General features: G+C 30.8%; 1 protein-coding gene across 1 annotated transcript; it reads left to right on the forward strand.

Annotated features, from left to right (window-relative positions):
• Nucleotides 1–953: 953 nt before the first annotated feature.
• Nucleotides 954–5,550, forward strand: LOC8263722. The gene is made up of 5 exons (XM_002528754.4): nucleotides 954–1,424; nucleotides 2,619–2,680; nucleotides 4,123–4,213; nucleotides 4,475–4,574; nucleotides 4,660–5,550. Exons 1-5 carry the CDS (start codon nucleotides 1,267–1,269, stop codon nucleotides 5,347–5,349), a joined length of 1,101 nt encoding a protein of 366 aa, XP_002528800.2. The 5' UTR covers nucleotides 954–1,266; the 3' UTR covers nucleotides 5,350–5,550.
• Nucleotides 5,551–15,567: the final 10,017 nt, after the last annotated feature.

The following is a 15,567-nucleotide window of genomic DNA, read 5'->3' on the forward strand; positions in this document are numbered from 1 at the left end:
TAAATTATATCTATGAACTTAATTTATAATTAAAATAATAATAATAGTCGTGCAAGGCACGAGAAATTAAATAGTATTTTATTATATATTTGTTACTGCATAAAGAAAACTTTAAATATTCTATAATGTGATGTCTAATTTTTACATTTTCATGAATTTATATTAATACATTAATCACTATATTATTTTTCTAATTAATAATACATATAATTCCAAAGCATAGCATAATAAACTGTTAAGAATAAGTGGGCATGAAGTTTCACTGAAAGTATATATATTGGTACAATAAATCAAGTGTATTTAAGAGGAAACTAATACTTTTATAGAAAATTAAATTAATTATTAAAAAATATATTTATTTAAGGAGGCTTGGAGGCTCCAGTTATGCAATTTTTTATAGAAGCAATTATTGTTTAATTTTATCCACTTGCTCTAAGTCTAAATTGCTCGCTTTATCTTCCCTAAAGAATACATCTGTCCCTATGATAAAAGTCTATACACTATCAATAAAAAGAGCGGATTATGAATAATTCCCTGATTTTATCTTTTTATACAAGCCATATTTACAATCTTTTTTATTTTAAAATTAAATAAAATCATTCTTCAATATTCACTTTCTATATATTTTAAGCTCTCTAAGACTATATATTAATTTGCTATTTTTATTCTGAATACCATTTTCGTTCTTGAATTTTGTAAATAAATATTTTTTTAAATCTTTAAATTTTATTTTCTAATGGTATTGATTAATTTATTTATCAAAATTGAATGAGAGGTGACTTCGTAAATACTTTTTGACCAAGACAATATTGTATTATCAATTTCCTGATCATATTTATGAAATAATAACCATAAAAGAAAAAAGAAAAGAAAAGAAAAAAGCTCAGTCTAAATGATTCAAATTACAAGTTTATAACTAACACAGGAAAAATTGAAAACAAACTTCCAATTAAAAACAGAAAACAAAAGCCCAAAAACGAAACCAAGCAAAAGCCCCTTTTAATATCAAAGCAGCCCGTTTCTCCGCTGCCCTCTTCGCTCGACATATTCCTAAACTAAACCCCTCTCTTAACCTAGCCACCCAGCACCACTGGCCGGTTGTTTTTCGACGCCCACAGCCACCGTTGCAAACACCGCCATCGCCGCCGTAAACACGGACCTCATTCTGTTTAAATTCCTAACTGCCGTCAACGATCCCTAAAGAAAATATTTAAAGAAGAAGGACAATCGCATGTAACAGGTAATTGCAGGTGAAAAGATATATTTATGGCGGGGGCTCCGTCACCAGCTCTAAGCAATAACAGCTCCGACACCGGTCACACTGCCACCCTCCCTCATTCACTTCGTATGGACACGCCACCTAAGACTCTCCGGGGTCTTAACAAACCTAAATGTATCCAGTGCGGCAACGTTGCTCGCTCTAGGTAATACTTTACTTGCACATTGAAATATTGCGTGCTTGGGTCTGTTTTAGTAATTAGGTACTTTTTGTAATTCGCCAGTAAAATAGAAGAGGCATTTAGTTATTTATTTGTGGAAATTTAAGGGAAATTACAAAAGACATACTTGTGAACACTCTAAGGACGCGGTAACAAATCGGTGTATATGTTTTACTCCGGTAGCAAAATTAAGTATATTCTCATAGCATTGGCAATTTTCTGCTCACTGGCACGACACACTTTTCTCTATGTTATGGAAGCGCCACATCAGCAAACTAACTGTTTTATGATAATATATTGAATTTTGCTAACAGAGTAAACTACGTACACCTAAAGTTGAAAATGAACCAAACCACAAGCATGTTTTTTAAAAAATAACGGAACCCTAGCATTATTACGTTGTTGTTCAGGTGTTTATTTGTGCTAGTTTCATTTGTTTTATAATGGAATGGTATATGTAGTTAGTACTCTTTCTCCGCTTGTTTTATTTAATTGCTTATTTGTTTGTTTGGTGAATCAAATTAGAAATTAGAATAACAGAGTCTATGATGCAAGTTTAGTTGCTTAACCAAAAAATGTGTGGCTGTGGAGTTTTTGACAATTGAAGGTCATTTGATGATTTGAATTGTGTGTGATTAACTTTGCTCTTTCCTTTCACTAAATTATCCTTTTCAACCTCACATCTACTATTGTTTGAGATTGATAAATACTAGTTGTTATATTGTTGCTGTACTTTTATGCTTGAGCTGTTCAAGACTTGTTTATCCATATTGCTATTTAATTGGACATGGGGCAGCTGTAGAATGATTCAGTAGTCTATTTAGCTAACAGATCAACTTATTGGTGCCGTCAGTCAGTAATCTTAAGAACTTTATCGTTGGTATTAGGTTGAACTGCCCTTCCTTAGTCATAGTAGTCAGTGTCTATAGCAACCTAGCAAATGCCACTTGTTTTTTGGTTATATATAGTGGCTAATACTTGAAGTTATATCAGCACACTAAATTATGCGTTGCTGTGTGAATGTTGTAGATGTGGCTGGAAGTACGAGTTCATGCTACATGTCTTCATCATGTTGTCTCGATATTAGTTAACTTAGACTAGTCTACATTGTATTCTAGCATTTTGATGTTTTTCTTTTCCTTTCATTGATACCTACAATAAACTGAACTATCTATACAGGTGTCCGTACCAATCATGCAAAAGTTGCTGCTCAAAAGCTCAAAATCCATGCCATATTCATGGTATGTGACTTTTTTTTTTTTTTCCCAAAGATGGACTATATGTGACTATTTATTTGGTGCTAGTGTTTATTTTTGAAGATCGAATTCAACGTGAAGTTTCAGTAGTTGATTTGCGTCCAAGATGAATATAGTGGTTTAATCAATTTTGCAGAAAGAAGAGGGTAACTTTCACCCACTTACTGACGTTTTCAGGACCGTTCATTGGGTTTCATATGGCAAAAGTACCTTTTGGATGATTTGGCCATAAGTAGCTAAAAATGCTTTAAGGAGACTTGTTCTCTGTCCTAGGAATCTCAGAAGCATTTTATAGCTCCTTTTGGTCAAAAATCTTAAGAGGTAGTTTTACCAAAGCATCTGTAACTAGAATTGCAAACAACCCTTTTGCTCGAAAGTATTGGCTATAGGGTTTGAAGATTTCTAGATTCTATTGCATTAAAATTTCTGTGAATTATCTGGAGGGTTTCATTTATCATGTGAGCGGATCTGTTAGGTGTTTTTCTTGATCATAATAAAACTAAATTGACTCCTCAATTACTGGACGGTGTTTAGTTGAACCCAAAACTTCAATTCAGCTTACTTAGAAATCGGTGGTCAAATTTACCACCAATATTAATCTTAGGTTAGGATTTATGAAATCTGAGAATTAATAATCACGAATATTGTTGTTTTGTCTTTCTAGAAAGTTGAATATGCATACCTTCTTGCTAACTGATGAACATGGTAATATGTGATGGGAGCAGGGATGAACTAATTAGTGAAGACGGTATTTTATGATGATAATGGTAGTATTGGTAGTTGTGATGCTGTCATTATTGTGGCTGCCATGTTTAGTGTTAATAACCATGACTGTGCTGGTGGTGCTTATCCTAGTTCTGGCTGTGATGGTGAAGATAACTTTGGATGCTAATGGTGACTTCATTAGTGATAATGTCATGATAGCAAAAGAGGTGGTGGTGATGGTGATAGATTCTCTATTTGTAAGCAAACACAGGGGTTAACAATTGTAGCAATAATGAGAGTTATAGACTCGCAGTATTTAAGTATACTTTACATATGCAAAAAAATCCAGCTGGAAGTTGGGACGTACGGTCCCTTTTTCTCGGAAGAATTTTAAGTTTATGAGAATTAAAAGCAATTAGAAATTTGATATATTTTGCACCAGGGATTTCAGCAGGTCCTGCCACTGCTGATAACTGGACTTCTTCTATGGTTAATTATGTTTAACCTGATGAATTTGAACTGCGATGATATGAGTCAGTAGTTCTGTTTACTGAGGTGTCATAGATTTAGGTATACGTCCCTTGGATGATTCTATTTGGCAATATCCTTGTCTGCATACTATTCTTTATATTTGAAGTATGAAACTTCAGTTCGAAGATTCACACTGAATGTGCACTTATTGATATAGTTCTTATTATATGTCTCCTATTTTGTAAGTGCAGTTTTGAAAGCAAATGCAACTTTTCCAGACAAGACACCGACTTCGAGTACTCCTGTATCTGACCAGCAGCCAACTGAAGTATCTCCTGTAGCGTAAGTTACAACCCTGAGCCATGGGCTTATGTGCATCCGGCTTCCATTTCTGCCACTAAATTTTAGTTATTGTACTTGAGTAAACTGGGTATGCACCTCTACTAGTGACTTACCCATGAGAGGGATCTTGCTGAATTTTTATGTCAAACGTCACTTTCGGCATCTTAGGAGTTTGGTTTTGTGGTTATCTGACAAGCACATAACTATTTTTGACTTAATCCTTGATTGGATCTTACAACTTAGTGTCCCTTTCCTCTTCAGGAGTTCACTTCGAGTTGCATCACTTCGGCAACTTTCAAACCAATTTTCCCAATTTAACAATCTGCAAACTTCACGATCAAAGAAGCCATTGACCAGAAAGGTGCATTGTAATGATTTGATAAATTTCCATGATATGTTCTGTTTCTGTATTAGAATGATTTTCCTGATCTTGGGATTTATTGCAGGAAGCTGCAGCTATAAATGAATGGAGGTTTTCCAAGTTAAAAGAACACAGGGAAGGAAACATTGAAGTGGAAAATGAAGCATTTGATCGATACATGCAGAACATTAGCTTATTAGAGGAGGTTTTTTCTGTGAAATCTATTCTAGAGAGCTCCATAAAGGAATCCTCGGAAGGTGGTTCTCTTCCATTGAATCCGGAGCATGTGTCTACAGAAGATGACAGAGAGAAAGTGACCTCAGTGCAGAAGTTGAAGCTTAGATTGAATCCTACAAGAAGTGAAAATGTTCGAAAGAGGATACAGCAAATTGTCGATGTTGGGTTAAAGAAGCTTCAAAAGCTCGAGTTTGAAGACGGTGTTAATGATACGCACACTGATATTGAGCATGATAAACGGCCGGAAAAGAAAGAAAAATTGTGGGCTGAAAGGGCCTCAGCTTTAAGTGAACTTACTGAGAAATTGAATAAAGCCCGAAATGAAGAGGATCTAACATCATGCATGGAGATGAAGATGCAGCTCTACAGTCACCAAGGTCAAACAGAAACCAAAGATGAGGCATCCCATAAACAGACAGTCAAGAAAGAATTGGATTATCTTTCTCAAAAATTGTTTAGAACAGTAGAAATTGATCAGGAAGATCTCAACAAGATTGGTGCGCATTTCTCTTCCCTAGAAAAAGTAGCAAATTTGTGACGTGGTTAGATATCCAATAGGGAATGGAGATATAGGCTAGTGTAACTAGAAGATTGTAGCTATGCTCATATACTAATTATCCTGCTGTATTAGTCCCACCTCAGGTGCAATCCATTGCAGAAGTAATATTGCGCATAATGTTACAGTTGTGATTTCATGTTCTGTGATTGTATTTTAAGCAACCTATATTTTCTAGTGTCACTCATTCCGAATTACTGCTAACTGCACATTCTGAGGATGAAGCAACTTGGACTGACTGCTGAATTGTTTGCAACAGAATTGATATTTCTTGTAGAGCTAAAAGATTTCATCATCAGGATAACAGTTTCACTTGTCAATATTAGCAGTCAGTCTGTACAAGGACTTCGAAACTTTTCTGAAGTTTGACCTTCACAGGGCATTAGGCAAATTTAATAGAGAGGGAAAAATAATCTGAAGGTCTGCCAAGATACAAGAGCAGCCTCTTTTGGCTAACTTGGAAAAAGTTAAAAATAATGGGGTCAATACTCGATTGACAATAGCATTAGCAACAGGCAAGCTGTATGTATAGCATTGATTCTGTTTTTTTTTTTCTTAATTAATTTCTTATTATATTATTCCCTACTTCCTCAAGGAATCCTGATTTGGAATATGTGATTTTCAAGTGATATCATATCTCTAATCTCTTTGAAAGCTTCTTCACATAAATATTTGCTTTTGTATAAGTCATAATTTACGGTATGTTTGGATGCTCTCCATCGAATTGGAATTATGTACCTCTGCTTTCCACAGAATCTGATGGCTCAACTCCTTTTGAATTGAAAACATTAAAGTGGAACCCACTAACCAAAGGATTGGAAACATAGCATACAAACACCGCTATAACCATTCAACGCAGGCAGATGGCCTAATTTAAGTTAAGTTTGCTCATAATTACAGGACAACCAAACATGCCCTTGTCTATTATTTATCTTTGAATCAAAGTCAATTTAGTTCAGATAGGTTTGCTTGTGCTTCCAAGAAAATAATAAGAAAACTTTTAGGAAAAATAAAAAAAGAAGAATCCTAAATGGGTGCTAAAGTCACATTACCATTATGACAAAGAAATTCCATCTCTCTGAATTTTGCCTTTTATTATTATTTAAAAAAAAAAACCATTAAAGCTTTGTATGTATAGGTTTCTTTGTTGATGGGTTAGTGCCTTTACTTATTTCTTAGCTTTATTCTCCTATATACTTCACAACCCACAACGACCTTTCTTGGTGGATGGATATCAATATTTCTCCTTGAAACAGGGCTGGCTGTCACTTGCTTTCAATTTCTATGGCTCTACTCATCTCACCATCACCCTTTTTTTCTTCTCAAGGAAGGACCTTTTGTATTTTATCAACCCCATTATCATAGCCTACTTCTTCTCAACCAGTTAATCTTAATCATGATTCTCCCTTGTTGATTTTTGGTTTTATTTATATTACTAAATTATTAGGCCACCCAATAGAAGAAAAACAAATTGGAGCCTAGACTTTTTGCCTATGAGGATCTTCATATATAATGCCAATAGAGAATACATATATGTATCCATCAATTTCAATCCCAAGCTAAAAGAAAAATTAGTTTATTTGATATAAATGCCACTAATAAGTGGTGGAATTTCGATGGGGACAATCAAAGTAATCCAACTTTAAGGGCAAGTGTTTATATTTGTATTTGTATCTTATTTTATTTTTGTTTTTCTAGTTTTTTTATCCCTTGAATGATCACAATCCAACTAGGCCATGTCCTTGTCAATAACATAATTCTTAATGGAGACATGGATCCTGGCCTTGCAGAAGCAAAATCAATTGTATGTGAACTATTTCTTTTTCTTTGGTTCTCATTTTCTAACATGCTTTCCATCTGGATATTTCTTGATGCAGATCAACCTTGATTAGTTTAAGTAAAATTAAGGCCACGAAAAGACTCACAATAATCAATCATGTTGGTGATAATAATCAAAAGATTAAAAGAAAAGTTTATAGCCAATATCACATGTAAAAAGGTCATTTCCTAATCCAATATTGATTAAGACTTTAGAAGAGATATACATATCAAGAAAAGCTCCACAATGGTAAGGAAGCATCATTCTCTGTGCTGTTTGGTTATAATATAGATAATGTATACTCCTCCTTTTCTTTCAGAAGACAAAAGAAAAAAAGTCATTTCCCATGTGTATGTGCAGCCAAGAATCGTGGTTTCTCTATAATTGTGTATTGGATACTGTTAGGGTTGTGATTGATGCCATTCCAACGCCAATAAGTGTTTTTATTGTATGGTTTCTACTGTGCCACTAAAGGTTTCAAAAGGGTCTTGTTTTCTTGTCAATTCCAATAGGACCACACAGCTTTTTTCCATTACTATTCCAGATTTGGTGTTACCTATATAAACCACTTGCTTACACATATACTTTAATTAACTTGCATTAATCTTCTCCTATCATGTGTTAACCTAAAACCCTAATGGCATGTTTCAGAGCTTGATCAAATCTCTTTTAAAAGGAATAAGTTAATTTTAGTAGATATTATTGGGTTTGTGGCTTGTAAATTAAGTGCACTTAATAGCACCATGAGGGTTTGAAAAATTGGAGTTTTAGGTTCAAGAAAAAAAGAAAATATCTATATGATATAAATGTATAACCAAATCAGGATTCCTAACCCAAAACATAAAGGGAAACTTCAAAAAGCTGAGTTGGGATGTTGGCATGTTGCAAGTTCATGTCATAAAGCATCAGATTAACAAATCCAACTGTTTCTGGTCTAGTCCTTGTCATCTTGCACACAACATGGGCCTGAAAAATATTGACATAATAATATCTCTGAAGGCAATAACAGGTGAAAATGTACTAATACACAGTTAAAGTAAGAAAATTTTGCATTTATGTTTCAGGGTCAGACCTCTCTCAGACACACACCCACCAAATACATATATATATACAGTCAGTCTTATATCATGGTGACTTATTTTGTTTTACTTCTTCTGTTTTTCGAAATATTACTTTATAAGCAAACCCCCTCCTAATTTAACCCATCTAGTTTATAAATAGCTGATGAAAATGACCTAACAGTGACATATTAAGCAAACATGAAGACATGATCCAGATGAAAGGAAAATTATGTTCAAGATTTTAGCACCTTCTCATGGTCCCTACTGGAGGCTTAAAACTCCCTAAATAGCTGCAGTTTGTCTTTCTTGAACTGAATCATCCCCATCAACCTAACCTAACATATAATGATATATTCCAATTGAAGCAGCTAGCTTATCCTTTGGTTCAAGAAATGTTCAATCATCTGATCAATGTTTAATTAATTTATGACTTGGTTTCAAATGGGTTTAAGGGAATAGGTCAAGAGAAGTAGTTGAAACTCCAATCCATACAATTTGTCTACCTGTATTAATTAAATACACATTCCGTAGTGAATTAGAACAGACAACTCCAAACAAGAAACTCCAAACCCTAATTAAGGTTTTCGAAAGGTTACATTTTAACAGAAAAGTATATGCTGTGCGTGACTCAACGCCATTTACACCGCATAACAATGTTGGTATTCTTTTTATTTAATACTTCATTATGTTGATGAAGCCCAAGTTTTTATTGTTGCTTATCTTCACAATCAACATATTTTCTTTTAGTGGGTTTTTCTTTAAATAATTGTTTGTTTTACTTTTTAGTAATTGTTTGAAGTGTTTTAAATCATAGAATTGGGAAAACCCACTTACCAGTCACTAATGATTTTCTTAGTGTTTTAGTTATTTAGAAGAATAGGTAAGTAGATGAATAGACCCTCTCTATATAGAAGGAGAAAGTGTGTGTCTATATATATAAATGAGCTGTCCCACTAAAATATGTAAAGTAGAGGGGAGGTCATGAATCATGATTAAAGGAAATTATGGATATAAATAGGTAGTAATCAAGTGGCATATGCATGAAATTAGAGAAGAAAAATACAAGTTAATTAAAGGAGCGGGTGGGGTTGGATTGGCATATGGGATGGGAATTGAAGAGTGTCCTCTTTGGACAACATGCAATAAGTGAACATTGTCGGCATTTACTAATTGCAATAATATTCAAACATATTGGTTGAAAGACTTGGTACTAAGCCAAGAAAGCACTCCTTTTGTTTGCATCTCCTCTTCTTTTTTATAAAACAAAATTCTACAATTATTTCTTTTTATTTATAGAATCATCCATAATAACAAGGCAGAGCTTTTTATATGTTATTCTTCTATTAGTCTAAATCTTAAAAATATTTTACTGATCTTTAATAAAATAAATATTAAAAATCACATAATTTTAAGTAACCGTATCAAATCATAAACACAAAGATGTCACCATTAAGATTATGATATAAAGTGAATATGTGTGGAGAAAATCTGGTTGAAATCATGCTCACTCATAAAACTTTATTGTTTTTATCATAAATTATGGCATATAAATATTGAAATTAGTTAAAGAGTAGATCTATGTGACAAAGTATAGCTGCCATAATAAGAAGCCAAAGAGTAATTGAATCTAGTCCTATGCATTAGATTATTAGATGAAATAGTAATTAGATAGCCGACTTACAGATTTGATTATGACAAATTGTGACGGGTCCTTTAGCCTTAATTTTATATATTATTAGTTGTTACCATTATTATTATTTCAATTATAAAATTAATTTTATAAATATAATTTAATAAATTTTTTAATATTAAATATTAATTTATAATATTTTATAAAATAAAAATAAAAAAAATATTTTTAAATGTCCCAATTTTAGAATTTTATTAGTAAAATAATATAAAAATTATTGTAAAATATTTATTAATTTAATTCTAATATTATATAATTAAAAATATTAATTTATTAGTGAATATAACATTTAAAAATATTATTTTTTTATAATTAGAATTATTATCTAATTAGAAAATTATTTATTAATTAATATATTTATTAAAATATAATTAATATGTTTCTTAGATAATAATTATCTAATTAGAAAATTAATTATTATCTAATTAGAAATCTAACTAATTATTAATATATTATTTTTTAGAATTAGAATTAATGTTTAATTAGAAATATAACTTCTTAATCAATAAATTAATAGAAAAACTATAAAATTACACATAAATTTGAATCCCATGTGTGAAAATAAGTACACATATTGAAATAAAAAATTTATGTGTCAAAAATTAAACATACATGTCAAAAAAATTTAGATTTTAGAAATTAATATATATATAGATACATACAATATTTCTTTTTACATTTTTTTGTTAATCAATCATATGTCTAGAAAGGGTAAAAATATTTTAATGGTTAGTGAATTGTAAATCAACTTTTCTTTTGATCAAATTTGACCATAATACTTCAACTTATTGGCATGAAATTATTAATTTTAATGTAATGAAGATACTTTCAGTGGTTTTCATTTAAAAAAGAAACCCTTACGACAAATGTGATGTATAATGTCATTCAAGTTTAGGCTTTAGAAAAGAAAAAAGTTTGAGGTGTCATATTTGAATTGCTGTCTACATCTCATTTTTATATATTAAAATACATTGAATTGCATCTCAGGTTGAATATTTTGATGAAATTCTTGTTAGATTAATCATGTTGAGATGATGTGAAAATATAAAAATCTTGGAGTAAAGTTCCAATTTTCTTGTTTTGCTTCATAAGAACTTCAATATTCTTTCACATTCTTATATGTAAATGAATTGAATTTGTGTTAAAAGACACCTACTTTTAATTCTAATTTTATTTTTATAGACCTTCATTAAAATGTCCCCACTTATTAAACTCTCAGTTCTCTTCATTAATTTTCCTATCTTCTTAATTATTTTTATTATCTTCTTAATTAAGAGATCAAGCATTATGGTAAGTGAAAAGAAAATTGGTTAAAGAATTGATAACTGAATTTTGAGTTAGCAATAGCATTTGTTTTTTTAAATTGACTTGAGCTCTATAAGTTTTTAGAAAAATACTAGTAAGTATTGAATAATGTTGTGCGGTTACTTACTCCACTAGTTAATCAGTAAAAAACCCTTTAAAAAGATTAAATTACATAGAAATTGCATTCCTGTTGATTTTGTAGTGATACATTTATATGGGACTTTAAGATCTTTAATTGGTTATAATAAAAAAAAAAAATCAAACAATTTAAGCTTCCCAAAAACCAGTCCGTCAATGATCAATAACATAAATGTACATATTTATTGGCATCATCTCTTTCTATAAATCAAAGAGTTTATGGTCTTATCTTATTTTTAAATAAGAGATTCATTTAATTAATTATAATAAATTAAAAAAAAGAAAGAAATTGATGTAACAAATTCAAATTTAAGGGTTTAGAAATAAGATTATGCTAATTAGTATATAACAGTGTCAAGTGGAACAGTTAAATAAGTCATTACTGACTCCATAAATAAAAGTAAATGAGTTTAATATACCATTATTGAAATTCAAGTTTTAATAAAAATAAAGATTGATATAATATCTTATGACATTTACATTGGTGTGAACTCTCAGCCCACATGTGATGAGTTTATAAATATATATATATATATATATATATATATATATAATTTCTGATAGTATTTATTTGTTTAATGTCTTTCCACTTTTGTCTTGTGTGGATCAACTAAATATGGTTTCAAATAGAGAAATAATTGATCATTTTGAAATATAAGGTAATAGGAGTCCCATGTCAGTGTCTGTGTCAGTCCCACTTGAGGTAAATTATGTTATGTTTCTATTCCTCTTCTCCAATTATGTTTTGCTATGAGTTTGATAAATTACTGTATAATCAAATTAAAAAATAAATCAAATAAGGTATTTAGTAAATGTAAAATATATATATATATATTATGTGGAGAGAGTGAGTTGGAGGGACTCATTTGAAAACAAAGTTAAGTGGGTCTTTCAGAAATAGAAGTTGATTTTTTTTTTTTGGTTATAAATAAATAATTGTTAGTACAAAACAAAAGTAGAAGTGGAAAACAGAAGGATCGAAATGTACTAGATTTAGTACCAATACATAACACCTTAGTTTTTGGATGTGTCCCAAGTCACATGTAAAAGCACATGAAATGCTTTGCTTGGTTTCAATTGTCATTTACTTTTATAAATTGTTGAAAAAGATATATTTGTAAATCACAAATAAAATTACAAATTGCACTTAAACTGCCCCAACAATTTGGGTCCCTTTCCCTAACAAGACAATTTAGCACCTATATTAAATTATTAATGCTTCAAGTACTATTGAACCTTTTTCTATTATCTCAAAGCCCAAATATGATTTGAGTGGGCCCTTATATTTTTCTTTTTTACTTTCTTCCTCTTTCATAGGCTGCAATTAGTAAAACATGCAAGTTCAAAGTTCAAAGTTCAAAATGAAGATCACTACAAAAAAAAAAAAAAAAAAAGGAAGAAAAAACTAAATCCTGCCATTTTAAAATCTGGGTTCAAATTGTTTCCCTCTCTAATGTTGTAATTGATGATTTAATTTGCAAGTGTGTTTCACATAATAACTTTTTCATCCCTCTCATTTTCCCCTAAAAGCTAAGCAAAGCCCATTCAAATAATCATATAATACACAATATTATTGATAGATAGTAATTTGGTTCAATACATCAGACATTATTAATTTTGTGGACCAATCATTTAGGTCAAAAACACTGATAACCAAAGCATGCAGTCCTAGGCAGGAACAAGTGGTTGTTGGAGATATATATATCATGAAGAATGAATTGCTATTTTGTGGTTGATTCTCCAAAATTTAATATTCAAACTTATTGATTTAATAAAGTTTTGTGAAAAGATAAGAGGAGTAATTATAGGGGAAACACTTAGCAAGTAAATCATGGTGAAGGGATAGAAGAATTTTATAACAAGAAAACTAGAAGAAAAAGGATCTAACCAACAAACCTTTTAACAACAATTTCTGAAAACAAAAATCTAGTAAACTTTGTTACATATAGAAAATAACAAGTGCTTATAACTATGTCAATATGATAACAAAAATAAGAGATATTGACAGTTAAACTAGCTATGTGATATTACTATTCATATATCCCTCCTTTATTTTAAGTATTTAAACTAAATTAGCACTCTATACCAAATTAATACTAAGTATATGGCCACTACTCATAGGGTAAAAAGTAAAAGCACAATGAAGAATATTTTATACATTTTCCTTTTCCTTTCTTGTGAAACTATTAACAAACTCACTTTTTATTTTATATATTTATATATACAAAATTGGCCATGGCATAATATCCATACAATAATAACAAATAAACAAAATACTATTGTTGCATATGCATTGTTGTTATTGCTACATGTTCGTGCTTTAAATTCATCTTTACCTAATGGAATAAAGTAAACAAGTATATCAATTTGTCAATATATTGAAAAAGAGATGCATAATGTATGTGATGGGAGGCTTGGAGAAAAAACTTGCTTTGGAAAGGCTAAGAAAGTTGAAACATGAGAACCCATTTAATTAATTGATTAATGACCAATAAACAAGAGGATTATTATAAAAGCTAAAAAAAAGTTATTGTCATCTATCTTCACCACTAACCCTTCTCTTTTCTTAATTTTTAAAAGAAAATTTCTTCCTTGATTCTTTAACTAAGGTAAGTGAAGAAAGAAGAGTGATAGGTATGGGAAGAGATTCATTGAAATGGGAATATGTGCCAAAAAAGAAAAACAAGTGTGATGTATAGATATGAGAAGAAAGAAGGCATGAAATAATGGAGAATATGAAATGAAAGAAAGGGAGGGTCAAGAGAGGCAACAACGCAGCGTGGAGGTAAAGGAAAGAAACACTGACAACTTATATTTTGGGAAAGAGATGTGAGTGAGGTGGGGGATTTGTACTATAAGAGAAGATGACTTTCTTTTGATAGCCTCCTTTGGTTAATAATGTTTGTTGAGGTGTGTGTAAGAGATGTGCAATTTGACCCAACCGCACACACACACACCCATGCCTTTCCCACATCATTATCTTGTGTAGCTATCTCCCCAACACTCTATTTTCTTTTATTTATTTTTTTTATAATTGAAGTTTGCAAATTGGTTAAATAATAAGATTGCACAATGGTAAATTTTAATTATGAAAATAAAAATAAAAAATCTCACTATAAGATATTCGAATTCAAGATCTCTCCGATGCTTTATCTCTATTCTTAAAATCGTAGATCTACCTTTAGATTATCAACCCCAATATTGCAGCAGAATTAAATGTTAAAGAAACATCTTTGTCTCTTTAAAAGCTATATATGCCCACTTACATACCCTTTATTCATATCACTATGAATATGTCTTTTATTTGAAGTTTCTCTCCACTACTGCTGTACATACACTTATATATATATATATATATATATATATATTTATGTAAAATAAAAAGTTAAAGTTTCAATCTTTTCCTTGTCACAGTATAAATAAACTAGCACACGAGGAGATTCTCTCCTTCCTATGAGTATCAATGACAGCTCAAGAAATCAATCTTGTGTAATTCTTGATTCTTTTCTCTTCTTTTTTCCTTTTATATAAAGTTTCTTTACTACTATTCAAAGTCCAACTTCATCTACATGTAATTGAAGTTTCCCTATTTTTTTCCACAGTAGAATAGTTGTTCTAATAGTTGCTAATTATGACTAGAAAATGGAAACTCAATATCAATATATAATCTCATGGAAAAAGAACATAGAGATAAATACAAATGCCTTCTAGAGTTCACCTAATAAATTAATTGAAAGATAAAGGTTTCCTCTTTTTATTTGCTGTTTTTTTTTAGAATTCTTTTTGTTTTTATCTGCACAAACTGTGGTTTTATGCATTTGGGTTAGCTATTATTTTGATGATTTGGGTTCTCTTGTTAATGCCTTCCCCATTATTTGCTTAGTCTAGGTTGAGGGGTTTTTCACCATCTTAAAATTAGAGAACTTGCTTATTTAAAAAGAGAGAGAGAGAATGAAATATGGTAGCTAGCAAGTGGCTGATGCATCCATGATCATTTGGAGGTTTGAGACTTCTTTAAATTGACAATCTCAGTGTGTGGAGGTTTAGATTTTCTTCTAGTCTATGCCTAACACAATTTTTATTTTTATTTTTTTCCCCTAAAATGCAGAATTGGGAAATCTCCCGTTTCCACTAGATGGTTTGATTAGTCAAATTTGGGTGATCACTATTGATTGAAAATGAAATGA

The sequence above is a fragment of the Ricinus communis genome, chromosome 5 (assembly GCF_019578655.1).
Source record: "Ricinus communis isolate WT05 ecotype wild-type chromosome 5, ASM1957865v1, whole genome shotgun sequence".
Classification (NCBI taxonomy): Eukaryota; Viridiplantae; Streptophyta; class Magnoliopsida; order Malpighiales; family Euphorbiaceae; genus Ricinus; species Ricinus communis.